Raw genomic sequence first — 20,154 nt, 5'->3', positions numbered from 1 at the left:
CATTGTAACCATGTATTGTGGTGATATTTTTCACTTACAAATAACTACAATGTAGCCAAGTGACCTATTTATGTTAGTGACCTCTAATCATGAAGGTTTATTGAAAACAAAAATATCCACCCTTGCCAAGCTTTTTTTTTTTATTATTTTGAAATAATTAGAAGTACATGTAATAACACCATTTGATGGTTTAAAAATGATGCAATACAAATAGCTTTACTTACTTTGATATTCTTTTTTTTTTTTAAAAACTCATAGCTTGAATATAATTTAGTCCGGATTTCGCCTATCAATTTTCACAATGCTACCCAATTTTGATCGAGTGTTTAAAAAATTGACTAACAGGAGCTCCAAACCATTAATTGCATAAAACTATTTTTATAGTCTGTATCATGTTGACATCAACATTTGATAAGGTCAAAGGTCAAATTTACGAGATAATCTATCTGGAATTGATTGTATAAATATTTTGCCAGTGCCAGCCAGTGATATAAAATAATACCCGAAATGATACAACCATAAAATATTTAAAAAATATACGAAAAAACACATAGAGACTACATTTTTTCAAGAACATTGACACTTTAAGTTTATAAAAGAAGAAAAAGGAAATGAACAATTAATAAATATAATTATTATATAATCATATGCAATATAAATCTCATTTTGTCGTAGCATATTTACCTGAAATAAACAATAAAAAAAACCCACATGAATAGTTATCAATATCGATATTTTTAACAATGTAGTTTCCTTGTGTTATAAAAACAACTTTTTACTTCAAGTACTACATGTAGTAGTGAACTTCGATTTTTTTTTCAAGTTTCACACCCTGAGTAAACGTTATCATTTAAGTATTGAATGCTTATTTTTTGGATGTCGTCAGTCTTATGACACAATAAGCGGTGCAGACAATTTGAATACCGTGCGTTTGCGCGTTATGATTATTTGTCTGCACCGCTTGGTGTGTCATAGGACCGACGACTTCCAACAATGAGCATTCAATGCTTATATTAATATTTTTATACTGAATGATGTCTATTTGTATGAAATATAATTGTGTATCGCCGCTACAAAGCCATTTAAACGCTCTTAGTCTGGGATATGAAACAAACATGGAACAGCAATATCAACATGTTATTTAGTTAGCTTCCGCGACAAAAATATAGTGCAAGAAACTTTCTGGAGATATGTATTAATAATCAAATATATTCATTTGGAAAATAAATACCAAATATATATACCACAGAATGAACAAATACACATATACATCCAAAAGAAATAAAAAATGTACTACACTGTTTAAATATGTTAACCACAACTGACATTTTGAAATTCCATGGTACTTTTACTAGGTCAAAGCAACCTTTATTTTTGGAGTTTATATTTTTTCCTCCGAAATAAGAGAAAAGATGCATACCAACACTCTACATGGCAGTGCTGCTTCTTTTCATCTTAATACGTATTGATGCGCTGATCATTTGATTGTAATGAAATAAATATTTGTTAATTTAGACCACATCGATTGAAAATTTTTAACTTACAACTCAGTCAATATTTCGAAAAATGCATTACTTAATTTGAGTGCTTCAAGAACTCATTAGATTGTTGGAATTTTCAGTATAGATATTATTTGTCGTTTAATTGAGATTCAGACGACTGTAAGCTATAAGTGCTATCAGTGCTACCACGTAGCTACGCCACTGCTCTTGATCATATATTTGAGGATGATGTCCTCATTTATTGATATCAAACGGAAGCTTTTGATATATAAACTTTTTGTGCTAAAAGTTTTAACAAAAAATTTCCAAGAAAAGATATACACATGACATTCTTAAAGCTTTTTAATCTGAATTTTCGAGCACGGGGAAACTTCGGTGCATTTTGGTAACCGAACAATGTCAATCCCCATGTCACATCTTCAATTTATTTGTCTGCAATCCCTGGAAATGTTAACTTAGTATCTTTGATTGTATAGGAGAAGATCTTTGGACAAATTAGAAAAAACGCCAATATATCAATAAACGGAAATGACGTCATCAATACAAAAAATTTAAATAGGATCAGATCAATGTTTGTCAGTTCTTAAAATTACGTTAAACTCATTCAAACTTTTTTTTATTAGAGGACTTGCTTTTACAAAAATGCACAAAAATATATAAAATAATAATAAGAGAAAACCCCCCAAACAAAACAATAACAAAAATGAAACGGAAGACCCAAATAAATAAACCGTAGAATAGCAAGAGGACCCTCCGTTTGAATGAAATTCACTCCAATTAAAGAGTCTTTTAGCCTAAATGTATTTTGATGTATCTAAACAAGCGAGTTGCCAGGAAGGTCTAAGAGGTTTTTTACTTCGATTCTCGGACAAGTCCAATAACAAATTATGAACATGATATATATATATATGATTGTGTGAAAATGATTTAATATTTTTTAATAATAACAGTTTTGTATCATTAACTTTAGATATTTTCCCCTCCACAGACAAAGTGAAGTAACTATATTGGTAAACTAGTATCAATAGCTCCTGTTATTCCAAATAGTCTACGAATGGCTAGGTTTTTTTTGTAGCACATTCAGACGGAGCTTGCGCATCCATCGAGAAACACTTCCGCTTCCTCTTGATCGGTCTGCAATCTACGAGTGCTTGATTTCAGAGAAATTTTCTCTGTCTCCTCACGCAAATTAGAACAGCAATTACACAGCTTTCTCTTTATAATTGTTAAAACCTGTAAAAGTATTTTTTTTTTATTACTTTATCTATTAAGTAAAATTTATTAAGATACTGAAATTTGATTTAAGTTAAATTCTAAAAAAAAATTTACTTCGCCATTTAGGAAGCAAAATAAAACAGCAACAAGGGCTCCCTGAAATAAAGAACAAAATTTCAACATACATGTACCTGTCCAAGTTATATTTATTAGCCAGCAATTACATACATATAAGAAGGCTGGATTGTCAAAAAGTTACCCATCAGATCTATCTTAAATTTCTAAAATGATTTCTTTCTTTCAATCACATACTAACCTGGTACGATGTCACTAGAGCGGCAAAGATTTTGTAAGCTAGCGAGTCAATTACAACAGGCATAAGGATGTTCTGCAATCCCAGAAGAGGAACCAAAATCAATATGGCCCGTGCCGTCTTTCTGCAATTCCAAGGATAGTTTCGATTAAATAATGATGAATTTATTCCAGAACGTTTAAATAAATCTAACTACCTAGTATATCCATCACTGATTAAGTCACAGTATCAAAAAAAGTTTTGCATCTGCATGTAATATGATGTCATTGTGCAAGTGTTTCCTCGAATACCAATCATTGACATTAAAGAATGCTGACCTCACAAAACCCATAACTATTAAACCTAGTCCTTTGAAAACCACTTATGAAACTAAAAGAACAATCTGACTCCACATAATTTCATAGTTAATTATTTCAAATATTGCGTTAGAAATCAAAGGGGTCTGGAACTGTATTTTTATCATTCGTTGGATACCAATTTTCATGAATCTCATTGTTAAGTTATACATAAAACTGATACACGAAATTACATTTCATTCAAATGCCATTTAAAATAACGTACAAATGTATTGTATTGATATGATTATTGGCTACGAATTTACGGATCCTTGAAACTGAGCTTTGTACTAAATCTGCAAATAATGGTGGCCTCGAATATTGAACATATGAAACCCTATAGTATTGTAATTGATGAACGAATCCTACATCCAACAGTGCCTCCATCATTTAAACATGGGGTAATCTTTATTAAGGACAAAAATATACCAATCTGGTTCACTTACTTGTACTGGTTCCCGTTTCTCCGGTTGACTGATCGAAGTTTAGATGATAGAATCCTCATGATGTTGATCAAGAAAATTATATTGAGCTGTGGTTTTAAAAATAAATTGAATATCGTAAATATATCATTTTGACAACAGTTCCTGCTATTATGTATGCAATTTTTTACTTTAGCAAATATATCTACAATTATGTTTACAAATATTTTGCAAAGTTATTATTGTAAATATTACTTGATATTATCAATATTCAAGATTAGCTTTCAAATATACTGAAGTAATACATCGGGGGAAGATTTCAATATATATACTCTTTTAACTAAATTCAAACATATCATTTCTTAACGTCACTGAAAAAATGTTAATTTTTTGGCAAGGTAAATTTCAGTTTAATTATCAAGTTACTTACCACTAATGACAGAATTATAGGAATACTTATAATCCAAATGAATGGGCGAGTTTCCGTCCAACACCTTTTAGCAAAACAAGCATTAATATTAAAAACTGGAGTTTTTTAATCTTGTAAAGGTCTGAAATTTTTAACATTATTTTTCCATTCATAATTCAATGTTTTTACAATAATCTGCTAATATTAAGCAAAGATTCGTAATTTTGTTATTTTAATTAAAATGTCCAGTATATTCATGATACATAATTGATAACGAGTCGCTAAATGCATTTTAACAAGTTTTAAATAAAATGATACAGCAATGCAAGTATTAAACAATAATTCACCATACCTATCATATATATACTTTTTTGTCTCTGACAGTCTAAGCTATGGGGATGAATTCTACATGACATAAAAAAATTCCTATAGTGGCATAGTTCTGCTGTATCTATATACACGTATCTGTATTGTCATATACACAATGTAGTTATTATGGCAACTTAAAATGATCTTTGTACCGTCTTGTCAGAACTATGTCACCATAAGATCTAGACAATGTTATTTAACATTACTGAATTACAACAATTATTAATTTTAAAGGAAGAATAGATATACAAACCTCTCCAATTTTTTTTCTCCCACAATAGTTCGAACAATACAATACGCTCCTATGATGACACCAGGTAGAACTGAAACAAGTAACAGTTATATATGTATGTGACACTGAAATATAATATATGACTTCAAACTGAAAAAAGATAAAACTACAAATATTTACTGCTCCTTGTGCTACTAACTTATATGTACTACGACAATATAATTTTTTGGCTCAACATTCCTCTTTTCACAGAACATGTGTCACTTTCGTATAAATATATAAATATATACATGACAAAAGCGCAAAATATTTCTTATGCATGTGGAGTAAGATTTACATCGCATACTTATAAACCATTATTATTTGTGGATTTCGCGGATTTCATGAGTACCTTTAAGCCACGAATGTAGTTCCACTTTGCATCGTAATATCTGAGTGTTGCATTGATGTTGCAGATGTGTCGTACTCTCTCCTAACTCAAAATTCTAATCAAACATATTTTGACAAAAAAACATCATTTGCGGATCTAGACGCTCGGCCTACGGACACCCCTCCCCCCTCCCCTTGATTCTCACTCTCGGAAATTCACGCTGTGATATGTGCAACCAGAATTGGCTTTAAATCCCCCCTCTTACCCCCCCCCCCCCCTCCCCTCCTCCCGGCACACCAAATCATCTCTGGGTCTCAGCCCTTCCCCAATGCCCTGGGTAAAATTTCTGGATCCGTGCATGAACACGTCACGTCACACAATGTTATTGATAGAATTATGCTACGTACCCCATCCGATGATGCAGCACGTGATGAAGAGCTTGTTCCGGCTAGAGAAAACTTGCATTAGGCTGAAGTGTAGGAATACTCCCTCGGATAACATCCACGCGTATTTGCAAAGCGTTGTGTATAACGCTAATCCATGCATGAAGTAGCACCATATCTATAAGCAAACCCAAAATATTTTTTAAAAGAAACTAGAAATAAAGGAATGCACATTCAGGTAAAATGGTGGTTTGATTTTGAATTTTGAGGATATTAATTCAATCTACAGATGTAATTTTATTAAACTAGTAAGCATGAAAAATCAAAAATATGATTTTACATGGTAAGATCTACATGTACTAGTCTAAATACATGTACATTGTATGTTAAATTGTACACATAATTTTGAACAATGCGGACAATTACCGGTCTTTGGTTGGATTCTAAGCTGTCTGACATCATCAATGCGTAATAGATGACCCATGAAACTCCACTCAAAATGAAGGATACGAACAGATTAGAATGGATTGTAACCCGTTTGCAGTGAAGTTGCCTGTGAAAAAAGACAAATTAGAAAAGTTTTCTATTGCTATTGTACATTATTTCTTTTGATATAACCTTATTACATGTTTTATACTCTGCAGGCACGTAGCAGTTAACATAAGGCGCATCCATCCCAATTACACTTTTTTTGTCTGTTACGCAAATTTATACGTCATCGGTGTTCACATTATTTGTTTATATTAAAAAAATGATTTTTTAAATGAACTGGTCCATCTTAAATCATAATCACTGTTTGTATAGAAATATATTGAAAAAAACATAATACAGATCAGAATAAGAATGTTTTTGATTTAAGAAACTCCCTTCTTCCTTCGCTTTTCATAATGTTTGGGAAAGGCTCTACACACCCCTTCCATCGATACTACATTTAAACTAATCGCGTCAAGTATACTAATTTTACATGGAGTTTTTCAGCTACAATATGTAAGTGGTTTATCAATTTAATCAAACGGAACTATAAAGGGAATTACTTTCTTCACCACAAAGTATGCCTAAAATATTGCATTCGGTTAAAATGCGTGATCCAACCCACGAGCGCTTGTTTCCGTAATGAAAGTTCACACTCCTACTGATACTACTGATGACAGTTTAATGATAAAATAGTAAAAGGGTGAACGGTATCGCAGAAATAAATGTTTGTACGTGATCTGAGTACAAAAAAAGGCTAATTTTGGATTGTTCACCTAACATTACACGGACTTTTCTGTTTGATAATCCCTTTATAACTTAAATCTACATATTCTCAAGTATCATACTATCATGTCATGATCTAGCTCAGTTTAGCTAAATATACACGTGTAACACAAAGGAATCTTATGAAACTTAAACATGAAAATGTAAACATGAACATTTAAACCTGAGAGAGAGAGAGAGAGAGAGAGAGAGAGAGAGAGAGAGAGAGAGAGAGAGAGAGAGAGAGAGAGAGAGTGAGTGAACCTACTTGAAAGCTCCGAAGACTATCAAAGCCAAAATCAGTAGCACGACAGATAGGACATAGCCGCTGATGTAAATGTACATAACCAGTTTGACTCTCTGCAACAAAAGCCCCAAATTGAACACAAATTTGATGTAAAATAATGTCATATACCGACATCGCGCCGAACAGTCGAGATCGGCGGTTTCACCAATATTTGTTGTATACAAATTTTTGTGGATTTTAGTTGTTTTAATTGCATGGTCCACGCAATGTAAGGTCTTTGAACTGAAATATCTAAAATTAAACATATTGTACTGATATGATTATTGGTCACAAACTTACGTAGGAATCACTGAAACTGTGAATTTCACTAATTCTAAGAAAATTGATGTCCGGGAATATAAATAGTAACATGATAGCAAGTGGTGGGTTATTGAAGGATAAAAATGAGCTAACACAGCATAGCCTTGGAAGGGCAGTCATCTATTTTGATTTATAAATATGTCAAATTTATCAAAATAATATTAAGCACATATTTATCAAGTTCAACCAAAGCTGGAATTGGTTTTCTCCTGTGTGCAATTACTCTAACTGTTTTAGAGTGTTTTGAGTTACGGTGTATAGGGGTTTCCGAAAATGCAAGCAAGGCAATCTAGTTATATTCATGTATGATAAATGAACCATTGTGAGCGATATATCAAGTTAGTTTCCCGTTTTTATAGAATATTTCACGTTAGAATGTTTCTCTCTTTCACTTTTCTCTCTCTCACTAGTACCGTGTGTAAAACAACATATACATACAGAGTTTAATATCAAAATAATCGTAAGGCCAAAAACGCAGTATCATTCAAAGATGTGTCTGTGTGTATGTGTGTGTGTGTGAGAGAGAGAGAGAGAGAGAGAGAGAGTGGGAAGAAAAAACAAAGGAAGGGAACAGAAGGGATACAAAAAGAGAAAATATAGATAAAGCAGAGAAACGAGGAGTCGTGTAAAGGATTTAATTTAACTTATTCATTCCTCTCCGATATCATGACAAAAAATGACCGGCAAGATATCTGTCTGCAGCTAATGGAGCCTTGTCACGAGATGTTATTGTTAGCCGCTAATCTCCTCTATTATATTCATGTACAGTCAGTGGAAAGATGGAGTCGCGACAGGTGCCTTAACGATGTATAACATTAAGTCACATTACTGAAATTGTAAGATCCGCTTTAAAGAAAATAAATGTTCGTTATTGCACAAGAAAGCATGTTAGTTGTCGTTAATATTGATTTTTGGGAGTTGATTTTAATCAACTCTCCTATGCAGTTACTCTGGCAAACCGAAAGTGAAACAGTGTTTGGACCTAAGCACAAATTATCACCGCTGAAAAGACTTAGTTCTCGAAAATAATCGATAAATTCGCTGTAATGAATTCTGAAGCATTGTTTTCAAGGAAACTTATTTATGAATACCGTGAAAAAAGTCGGATTTTAAATGGTAGGGACAATTTAGATATTTTTTGTAGTGGTATGTATTCCTACGCTAGAGAATACTATAGTCTCGTTCGACCAGACGAACGGTGGTTTCCGGAAATTTTCGACAAGCAGAGAATCTCTTTTGCTTGTCGGAGATTAACAGAGAAAGCCGAGCGTCTGGTTGAACGAAACTTAAGCCTAGTATTGCTTGGATCCATACAATTTTTCAGAAATATTTCGATTACTGATACATACATGTACCTTGATGGAATTAATAGTTTCTTTAAATATTACACGACATGATTCTTATGGGTTTTGTTGAAATTCTTTTCGGAAAAGTCCGAGTATTCATATTATAAAAAATGTGCGTAATTCAAATACATTCATGCATAAGCAGGGACATACATATTTATGTCTCTGGTATAAGAAACTATTTGCCGTGCAAAATAACGTATCGTTGATTCTAAAATAAATAATAATCGATAAAATCAAAAAATCAACTCCCGTCAGTACTTCAGTACTTTGATTATAAAAGCATGAAGCTAAATTTCAAGCTGTATTATAAGCTAAATCCAAGGTTTCTTTTAGACCATAATAATCTTCTTTATATGAGCACTCCGCATGTAGGTAGGTATGATCGGCAATTTGTTTACCACTTAACCTCCTTAAACATTACAATGTACTTGTATATATACACTTTAAAAAAAAACCAATGTCCATAGACTGCAAGCCAATTTTTATTCGCGGCGACTTTATTTCGCGATTAATTGCAGATAAACTGGTTCGCGACGACTAATGTTCGCTACCAAGCCTCATCCAGACCTGTATTGTTAAAAAAATTTAGACAAAGGATTTGTTCGCGGTGAGAAATACTCGTGACGACAAGGCTCTCGCTAACCTTGCGAAATTTTCTCGCTCGCGAATAAAAATTACAGTTAACAGTATATTGCGAATGTCCAATATGTTATTGGTGTTCGCAAAATGTTTTATAGTTCACTTTGGAACCAAATTTTGCTGGGATGAGTTGACAAATACTTACACAATGTTGTTCACGACTAATTACTCGAGCAAAAATAGTGAGTTTTCACTACAATATTTGCATTTCTCAGTGTATTTGCATGTAATAACACTACGGGTCAACTTTGTACTACACAGTCCAATAGTTTCAAATGATGTATAATCGGGCTGCAAGCGGGGTTTGCATATTTATATAAAAAGTATTTAATCGTACAATAGCTGAAAATTAAATGAATATAAGTAATAAGGAATCATTCTTTGAATATTGTGAGGTGATAGTTTTGGATGGTGTTATAGTTTTACTAATGGTTAGTTAATTAAAATTAATTAAACTACATGAAAAAAGTTATACTCACATTTTTATCAACCGTCAGAATAGACTTCAAAAGAAAAATAAATCAAAACCAAACATAGAAAAATTCTAAGCTTAAGGTACATGTACAATGTCGTGCTAACAAGAAAAATAACTCCGCCAGCAATTTACAAATTATCACCAGAGCAACCCCCCTCCGCGACATTTATCCATTTTATCAGTTTGAAAACCGTTAACGTATCCGATTCGAGTATTACAAGTTTTACATATTTATATATATATATATACAGTGTGACATTGAAAGTTATGAAAATACAAAATAAGTACATTTATATTTATCTTTTAATACTTATCTTATTATGATTGATTGTACAATTCATTTTAAATTGTTATTGTTTGCTGACTTTTTTGTTCAATTTTGACTCACGTTGGCTTTTTGTAGGGTGTAGAGTGAGGCGCAAGTGCGATAATCTGTTTTGGTGAATTCGTGGGTCGCATTCTTACTCCTGCTCCACCATTCTCCGTTTGCATCACATTTTCTGTACGAGAAACCTGTTTATATATAATTTTGTTTTTGAAAAAATGCCTGAATGCGATTGAATTACAGTAAAACTAAGTCTTAGGGACCAATGGAATTACTTCGTTATATCCGTAATTTGTTATATCCGTATAACGAATTCGTAATAATATCTGTAGCGAATGTTTTCTTTCACCAGACTATAATCTTGCTAATTGAGGCTTAAAATAAACATTTATCACTTCCACACATTTAATAATCGGGTTTTGAATTAAAAAAATAAAATGGAAATAAATTCATTCAAACTATTTTGTTAAATGGTAGTGCCAACTTTTTTAAACTCTACACAAATTCGTTATAAAGGTGTTGAATTTCGTTTTCATTCACCTCTACTGCATTCAAAATAAATTCGCTATATCCGTAAATTCGTTATATCCGAATTCGTTATAATCGTAAAATTTTGCAAAGATTTGTTAAGAACGTAACCGGGGACTCCAAAAAACATCGCTATATCCGAAATTTCGCTATATTCGTGTTCGTACGAAACGAGTTTGACTGTATTGTGTTCCCGCTTTTGTTGTTGTTTTTTTTGTTGTTGTTGGTTTTTTTTTTTTTTTTGTTTGTTTGTTTGTTTGTTTTTTTTACAAAATATCACTATACGTAAGGGCTATAGATAAATCATAAAAGATGTTAGACCCCTCTGGGTCCCTTTTTTGAAGGGCCAACCCCTTTTGGAATCAAATGATCGGTCATTGATTAAAGTTCAAATTGCAAATTCTCCATGCTAACACCTAACTGACTTTAATTTTCAAAATTACATTGTAATTGTATCATTTTTGTTATTCATTTGTCCACACAAATGTGGTGTACAACGAACAACATAGCAACATGAATAAAGATAACTTTATACTTTAATCAATCATTACACTAAGAAGATCTTTTTGATTTTTGGTACCGTGCATATATATATATATATATATATATATATATATATATATATATATATATATATATATTATAGATTCCATTGTTAATGTATAAATTCCTGTTTTGATCGGTATTTTCTGTCACGTGACTCCTAAAGGGATTGTTGTTATCTGTCACGTGACTTCTCTTACCTGCGGGGTTGTCAAAGAGAATAGAGTTGGGGTGGTTCTGTGGACACGCTCCAATGGTTAAAGACCTAGCCACCGTGTAATTCCAACATTGCACGCCGTCGAACGTGGCATTACAGTAAAGTCTGCCTACAAAAAAATTGCGTTTATGTAATAAACAAATGAATGTAATTTATAATCGAATTCTACTGAATTGCCGTTTGTTATATCTGCCTACAATAAAGTCAGAGTCATATGATATACTGTTTATTTATTTTTATTCAGGTGAGCCCCGTTTTCAAGGATTTCGTGGATACCCCACGGATAAACAACCCCAGCGAATTATGAAATGCAAATCTTCATTCATAATTATTCTAAAAGCAAAACAAATACATGTACTATGTCATATCTACAAAAATTGACCCCCACGAATTTTAATGAATTCACAGTTTTGTAGATACTCGAATTCCGTAAAATTGGTGCACGGTGTCTTAAATCTGGTCACAATCTCTTGAAACTGTTCGCGACATCCAATTGTAACATTTTAAGTTACTAAGTTATTTTATTACATATTATTACATGTTATTATTGTATATACTGTTGTTTCACCAATACAAGTGGGCGTCAATTTCCGTGGATTTCATTACAATTATATAACAATTCAAAGGATATGTAAATATGGAAACTATGGCCCTATCAATACAATAAGTTATTAGATATGACGCTTCAGTTGATTGTTTTTAACCTTTGAATATTAAATTTCACGGATGAATTCAACAATGAAACTGGTATTTAACAAAATTTGATGAAATCACAGAATAAATATTATGTGTGTTTGGGCATACACAATGTGCATAATATATACATGCCTATGCTCTGTATAGCTTATAGCTTCAAACAAGGACAAACCCAAAGGAAAATACCGAGAGATACATATATTATTTATAGCCCTTTTTCATCTGTAAAATAAAAATTATAGCCCTTTTTCATCTGTAAAATTAAAGTTGTTTTAAGTGAAACACAATCGATTTCCTCAGGATATCTTTAACTTAAAAGATAAACAGGAGATATTAACCTATACTTAGATTGATTCATTTCACGGAAGCCATCTTAATCAAAGAGATGTTTCTCAGCAAACTCATCCGATTTCTTCCCATTGTATCTTTGTGGTGATTGGAAAAAGTCCATCAACACTAAGATGGGATATTTGAATTTACATAAAGAACGATATACTCAATCATTGAAATTAACCACTACAACCAAGAGGATAAAAAAGAGAATTATATGAGTATTGTTTAGAGGGCTGGTTGGCCGTGGCCATTTTTATACTATATTAGTCTTCTTACGAAAAAGAGTTCTCTAAAAAAAAAGATATCGCAAAATGTTCAAATTTTAACGCCATGAAATAAATGGATTTTTGTTCTTTTCCAAATAATAGTTTATAGGTAAAGAAATAATATCAAAAGTTAAAGGAAGATTTGAAGGTTTATTTGTTGTACCATTCAGCTTCCTTAACTTGTTGTTTCTGACAGGACCAGGCTGATTGATATCATAGCATCAGGAGCCGCTCTGTTTAAGATTTAATTTGCATGCGACTCTATCATTCTTATTCTCCCTAGAACCAGTTTTGGATTACACCAAAATCATATTAAATGTTCAAGTTTTCAAAAGCTGTCTCTAGTGTTTTTTTTTCTGACATTGCATCTCTGATTTTTTTTTTCTGTCGTAACAACATTGAGACAAGATGTAACTGCAAATGATTCAGACTGTACAGACATGTAATCCGACACATGCCTCTGTAGAATTCTTGTTTTTATTTCTCTTGAGATGTAATTCATCTAAAAGATCATTTCTGGTTTTTGTGCCGACAAAGATATTAGATACTTCTGAAAGGTTCATCTCTCTCTCTCTCTCTCTCTCTCTCTCTCTCTCTCTCTCTCTCTCTCTCTCTCTCTCTCTCTCTCTCTCTCTCTCTCTCTCTCTCTCTCTGAAGGAGAGCACACACCGTACGTTTGAATTTCAAAAAAAACAAAAAATGAAATACAAACATGTCACTTTTTTCGGATTACTTTAATCTATATATTATTTTAAATATTTATGCCTGATAAATTGTAAAATCTTATTATTTATGCATGATGTTGAGTTAAGATATTTTTTCACCGTAAATTATTCCTTGGTGTGCATTCTATATTTAATTTCTTATTGTGTACACAATTATTTTTCCTCCAGTTATAAAAAAAAAATATTGAAATTTCAGAATATCTCATCTTTACAAAACATTACTGATCTTCTTGTTCTGTTTTTGCATTAATTCAATTTTACAATGCATATAGTTGGTAATGAAGTCAACAAAACAGTGTGATAATCAATAATTAAATACATGTAAATTGCTACAAGTATTTCACTTGCATCATACGTTTCATACTACAAAAATAACACAGTAATACAGTACATGTAAGAACAAAGTCAGCAGACTGCGTGAAATCAGAAAAACAAGACAGAAATCAGATTTTACCGTCTGCAGGGTACGGTCCAAAGTCGCACATCTCCATGGCTTCACTGAAAAGCTCACTTTATTTCTCCTTGTTTAACAAGCAACTAAATCGGACATCAAACGCCTCTGTTCCCTAAATCACAAATAAGCACCAGACCATGAATATCGTGTTTAAAACACAACCGGCCGAAAAAAAATAGCAACTTGAATTGTAGGCGTTGTTAACATATCTTTACTATAAACTATCAATAGTGTTCTGTTAATGAAGCTATATAGGGGCGTGGTCTTGCAGAGTTATTTCCTATCTCCAAACAGACAAGAGTTTTAGATATGCATTAATGTGGAACTCGATCAACGCTCTAACAGAATCTGAATTATTAAGCGATTTTTTTAATTGTACCAAGATGTCAATGGTGATTATTGAGATACAGCTTTAGACAGATTCACGGTGGCTAATCTATTAATTAATTATTGACGACGTAGTCTCATTAGATACGATTTTCTTAACGACTGACTGCGGATTTCTCCCGAAAGAGATTGTTTGCAACGACATGAAAGGATTAGTAATTTGTGTATGTAAAAATATTCAAATTGGAGATGTCTCACGAGTTTCACTACTTATCTATAATTTAGACTGTAACGCATTATCTTCTATTTGGAAAGATTTTTAGCCAAGGAATATTATCAAAGCGTTATTTTTTAAATTTAGGTAATTTACTGTTGAATACCAACTTCAAAACTGAAATTCATATTATTTTCTTTTTTCCACAAACATATTGATCTAGATCTGCTCTTCCAGACTATAAATATCTCATTAACCCCAGTTGTACATTGAAATGAACTGAATTAAATCGGATCTATAACCTTTTCTAAACGACAACACCAACAAATTATAACACTAAAGAAGCAATTATTATCAACTAGTCATTCAGTGAGATGTCGTTATTTTGTTTTTATCCAAAGCCTAGATTTACGGAGGCTCGATAGTCGACAAAACAAGATCTACGTAAAGTTTGAAGATTTGATTTGTTTACCTAAAAACTATTATTAATTTAGGAATAAAACCATGTATGTTTTGAGTTTTAAATTTAAGTATTTTCCTATATTCTTATAAAGATCTGTTCTTTTAACATTGAACAATTAAGGATCGCATGCCTAGATTTAGGATCTAATAGTATACTAACCGACCACATGCCTAGATTGAGGATCTATACCAAATGATCACATGTCTCGATTTAGGATCCATACAATTAACGATCGCATGCCTAGATGCTAGATTTAGGATATGATAGTATACTAACCGACCACATGCCTAGATTGAGGATCTATACCAACTGACCACATGCCTAGATTAAGGATCCATACAATTAACGATCGCATGCCTAGATTTAGGATCTAACAGTATACTAACCGACCACATGCCTAGATCGAGGATATATACCAACTGATCACATGCCTAGATTTAGGATCCATACAAACTAATAATATGCCTACATTTAAGATCCATATCAATTTATCACATGATTAAATTTAGAATCAAAGAAAACATGGTTGATGAAACCTCCTGATAACAGAATTAAGAGAAATATATGTAATCAATATTTGATATCGGTAACGAAAAAGAACATGGATTAATCACAATTAACATTGCAATGCAAATCTTATATTTAAGTCAAAACATCTAACTGTTAAACATTCTCATTTAATTAATTCAATTTAAATGAATTTATATGCACAATGCAAGCATAAAATGTTTGATATGTACGATAAATTCGAAATAAAAAAGGGTTACAGGTAAAAACAAAGTTATCACAATAAACAAAAATCAGGGGAGAAGTTTAATTCTGTTTAAGAAAGAGATATTTATGCATGGTGATAAGACTCGTACTATACCAATATAATTCAGAAGTTGAAACTGTCGAATAAGAAATTGTTAATTCAATAGATCCAGTTTATTCAACAGTTTTTCTTAATTTATTCAACTTTGGTATGATACTACAATACAGATCATATACTACTTTACAACCTGGCGTCACTTTCATCTAAATATCAAAACTCAGTATAGTTTTGTAATTCATGTTCGCTATATACAGGTGTTTCGTTAAAAACTTTAATAAACTATAATATATATAGTGTCTTTATAACGATTCATTCACATGTATTGTTGGACAAAAAAATCAAATTGCTTACTTTGCGACAGGTCAACAATCCACTTAAAGCATAAAAATCACTTCTGGATCAGCCATTCCTCAAATATAAAAGCAATGTGGTCGTCTAACTCTGTTTTTCATTTTATACATATCTACCTAGTATACACGCCGTAATCCCTAATTAGACGAAGCCTCATTGATGTGTGAGATCCCGTTGTTTTTTCAAAGTTCTAGATCACAGCTCCTTAAGTACTCTAGCTAGCTAGCATCTGAGACCGCTAAATACCGGAAAATCAATTCCGCGCTCTTTGACTTTTGCGGTAACGAAACAAACAAATCCCCAATGGTTTGTTCCCCGGGCGGCTACAATTCGTTGCAGAGAAAAGGTGCTGTAACAAATCAAAGTTTAATTACGTTTGTAAAGTTCACTTGCATCATGCAACATGTACAAGCATTTTTTTTATTTTCGAAGGCACACAAGATCACTTTAAATTTTCAATTTAATTTAATATATAAACAAAGTATTTTATTAAATTAAATTAACATAAGCCTTTTGGCTTGTTTCTCAATCTTCTATATGTACTGTCATTATAATATGTATGATGCAATTTTCTAAATAAATTATATTGTTTAAACTAAAGTATTTTGCTCTATTGACAGCATTGACAATTGCAAATAAATATTTCAGCAGAGATCACCCCACAATTTTGCTGCAGGTCTGTGACTTCCGGTCATAGGCACCTGACGTTATAAATAGTTCTCATGATAAAATACCTAATAATACAAAAGGGATATTATAAACTGTCAGCTATAACTTATATGACACGATTTTTTAAACATGTTTATAAATGCATATATTTGGAAATATTGAAACAAACACACGATGCAGGGAAATATCATTTACTTATAGGTGACAACTTTCGTCCACCCTTAATATACACTCATCACATATCTAAGGAAGTAGATGCAGATTGAAGGATGATTTGTATCCCAGGTCTAGTGCACCGTTTTGGTTGAATCGGTTGTGAGCTAAGGTGTTGAAGCACCGATCGGGTGACGAAAAGAATCGCAAAATAATTTTACCGATAAGTTTTAAGCATGTGACAGTTTGAAATAAATCATTGAAATAAATGAAGATGTCGCCGAGAGGTACCTTGTGTATTATTAGGCATAGGGTATTTATTTTTTTTGTGAGAAAAATTTATAACGTCAGGTGCCTGTGCTCCTGGTCTGAAAAAAATCGGATTCGATTCTTTTTCAGACCGGGAGCTACAGACCTGCAGTTACAATGCATACCCACACCAGTATAACTACTGGATTGCAGCGAGTATCATCCAAAAATAGTTGTTGTACTCATGGGACTATTCCATACCCCTTTTGACCACTTGATGGGGCTAGGTATATATTGAAGTCGATATCTTAAGATTGTTACATGATTTTTAGCCATAAACTATTATTTACTTCGTAAAGAAAAATCCTTATAATTAAGCTTTTCTTGATTATGAATAATTATGTTTCTTTATCTTTATACGAGCTCGATAGTCTTAAAAAACCAAAGGCAACATAGACAATTAATTATAGCTGAGAGGTCGTGGCCATTTCTGGATTATATTTACCTCCTTCAGATGAAGAATTCTGTGAAAAGATTTAAAAAATGTTCAAACTCTAAAGCCAATTAAAACAATTGGATTATTTCTAAACCTAAATAATTAGGTCTAAATAATAGCCTTATCATGTTTTAATGTTCTAATAAACAGACTAAGGAAGATCTGATGGTTGATTTGTCGATCACCCATCTTTCTTAATATGTTTACGTTTAAGTTAAACGAGAAGGATTAGGTAAACAAGTCGGTCCTTGCGTTCTACTTTCTTTGCCCCTGTAGATTAATCTGTCGATTTGTGAGATTCATTTACATCTTCATATTAGGGTGATCGTAAAGACAATTTGACGCTTTTTCCTTGCGACTAAAATAAAGAGAATAAGTGGTTCTTGTATTCGCATTGACAGGGTTCATTTTTAAAAGATGTTTACAATCTCGATGATCGAACATCTTTTAAAGAACATTACCGACTGATCTCATGCATTCGCCATTAATCCCCACTCTGGAAAATCTTTTTTTATTTATTTGTTGACGTGGTCACATCAAGGGGGTTGGTGGAGTGTTGAGGGGGAGGAGGGGGTAATATTTCACCTGAAAAAAGTATTTTAATATTTAGCACTTTTTAAGATTATGAGGCTGAAAATGTGTTGTTGTTTTTTTTATTGTTACACGACATTGCTATTTTTAAATCGATATATGATTTAATGCTCTTTGAGCCCCCGGTCGCCAACCTCTAACACAGGGGGTTGTACATGAACTGTGGCAATATATACTATTGAACTAGTTTCGAACAAAGATGATAGTTTGGGCACTGGTACAATGTATGTTATAGTAACATCGTACATAACTGTGCTTAAATTAAAAAGGACATGCACACCTCAAAATATGGTAAAATGTGTCTTCTTCTTATAACCGTTTAAGGTAACTCCGTACCTTTAAAATCATGGGTTCAAAGTTAAAAAATTAACGTTTTTTTAACTTATTGGACTTTAATTTCGTCAAAAAATAAATAAAATATATATGTTTCCATACTAAATTATCATCTGAAAATCACACTTTTTTTGTTTAAAAATTAAATATAAGTGGATGGATACTTGTTTGTCTATTCAAATTTTATTGCTTACTATGCCAGAAAACTAAAATTAATTTAAAAAAAAGAAAAAAAAATGTTTACATTACAAAAATTATAGCATTTAGATATATCACTTAGAGAAAAGTAGAAAAGAGTTATTTCCCTTTGTCATTATTGGATTATGTCGAATATAAGGATGAAAAACGCTTAATAAATATCTCCAAGTAAACAATGATTTGAGTTTTTGATGTGCACCTATGATAACATAGAAATTACAAATCTACTTGCAAGAATTTTAATGAATTCATGGTTTACGTAAAATGTATGACGTCACAGGAGGGTGGATTTACTTTAAAACAGAGAACTCAGTGAAGGTTTCCATCAACAAAATTGTATCATAAACTCTTTGGTATGAGTTAATAATTCCATGTATGTGTTGCATTAAAAGTTTAAAATCAAAAATTTATAAAATTATCTATAGCAGTCTAGATTGTTATAGATAAGTTTAAAAATCTAGATTGTTATAGATAAGTTTAATTTAGAAATCTATAATTATAAACTTTTAATGTGACATATGTTAACACACAGAGAGAGAGAGAGAGAGAGAGAGAGAGAGAGAGAGAGAGAGAGAGAGAGAACAAACACACACCAAAAAACTCCATCTCACTGTTGCGATTTTTTTTCATCTTGAAAATCAATATCAACTGTCAATCTGCAATTACCATGTTACCAATCACCAAAGGGGGAAACTATTAATATCTGTCCGCAGGATTGACATAAAATAGGGGATATCTGAAAAAAAAAGCATTTGAAACACTATATTTCTAAAACGTATCTACGCATTGTTTTTTCCCTGGTGTATATCTACAAATCATTATACAGAGGGTGATGACGATTTAAGCATTTCTTTATCAGAATCTTTCGCTTTTAGTGAATTGAAGTGCCGTTGTATCTTCAATATTATATAGTTTCGAAGCTGAGATTTATATGAGTATTGAAACGCTGTGTATGTACATGTATAATCTCTATAGTTTTGCAAGCAATACCGTTTAATATTTCAACTTTGATTTATGAATCACGCCACGTTGAGAGTCCTCCATGTTCAATAAATTCGTGCACGTGTTATAAATCACATGGAACTGCAATTTCTCTTCTTTATTTATAACAATTTTAACAAGATCTTGGATTTTCGGTACGACATCACAATGTATTCCTTGCATCAAAACAGGTAAAAATGACCCTGGTTTCGAGTGAAATATGCATTGATTGCGTAGGCTCAAAAGCAAGAACAATCTGGTTGATTTCAAACAAAGATCCGTGGCTAAGTGGCCTACAATTAAATAGACAGGTCTACGTCACATTGCTGTTTGACCCAACCTCTTAAAGTTCAAGCTCTTATTAAAAATGTT

General features: G+C 32.2%; 1 protein-coding gene across 1 annotated transcript; it reads right to left on the bottom strand.

Annotated features, from left to right (window-relative positions):
- Positions 1–205: 205 nt before the first annotated feature.
- On the bottom strand, positions 206–16,333 carry LOC105339589 (calcitonin gene-related peptide type 1 receptor). The gene is made up of 14 exons (XM_066073867.1): positions 16,113–16,333; positions 13,944–14,055; positions 11,453–11,578; positions 10,245–10,369; positions 9,861–9,884; positions 7,055–7,146; positions 5,977–6,103; positions 5,575–5,728; positions 4,819–4,888; positions 4,218–4,281; positions 3,812–3,897; positions 3,034–3,154; positions 2,832–2,873; positions 206–2,735 (listed from the first exon to the last, which is right to left on the bottom strand). The coding sequence occupies exons 2-14, from the start codon at positions 13,978–13,980 to the stop codon at positions 2,583–2,585; spliced, it is 1,221 nt and encodes a 406-aa protein (XP_065929939.1). The 5' UTR covers positions 13,981–14,055; positions 16,113–16,333; the 3' UTR covers positions 206–2,582.
- Between the last annotated feature and the right edge of the window lie 3,821 nt (positions 16,334–20,154).

The sequence above is a fragment of the Magallana gigas genome, chromosome 10 (assembly GCF_963853765.1).
Source record: "Magallana gigas chromosome 10, xbMagGiga1.1, whole genome shotgun sequence".
In the NCBI taxonomy this organism is placed as follows: Eukaryota; Metazoa; Mollusca; class Bivalvia; order Ostreida; family Ostreidae; genus Magallana; species Magallana gigas.
Note: the sequence above shows the minus strand (reverse complement) of the source record. Positions and strands in the feature narration are given on the sequence as shown.

Coding starts and splice junctions, on each gene's coding strand:
- LOC105339589 (XM_066073867.1), bottom strand. CDS start 13,980: ATGGAGATGTGCGACTTTGGACCGTACCCTGCAGACG. Junction 6,104..7,054: donor ATAGTCTTCGGAGCTTTCAA/GTAGGTTCACTC, acceptor CTTTTTTCACAG/GCAACTTCACTGCAAACGGG. Junction 5,729..5,976: donor TAGAATCCAACCAAAGACCG/GTAATTGTCCGC, acceptor GTTTGCTTATAG/ATATGGTGCTACTTCATGCA.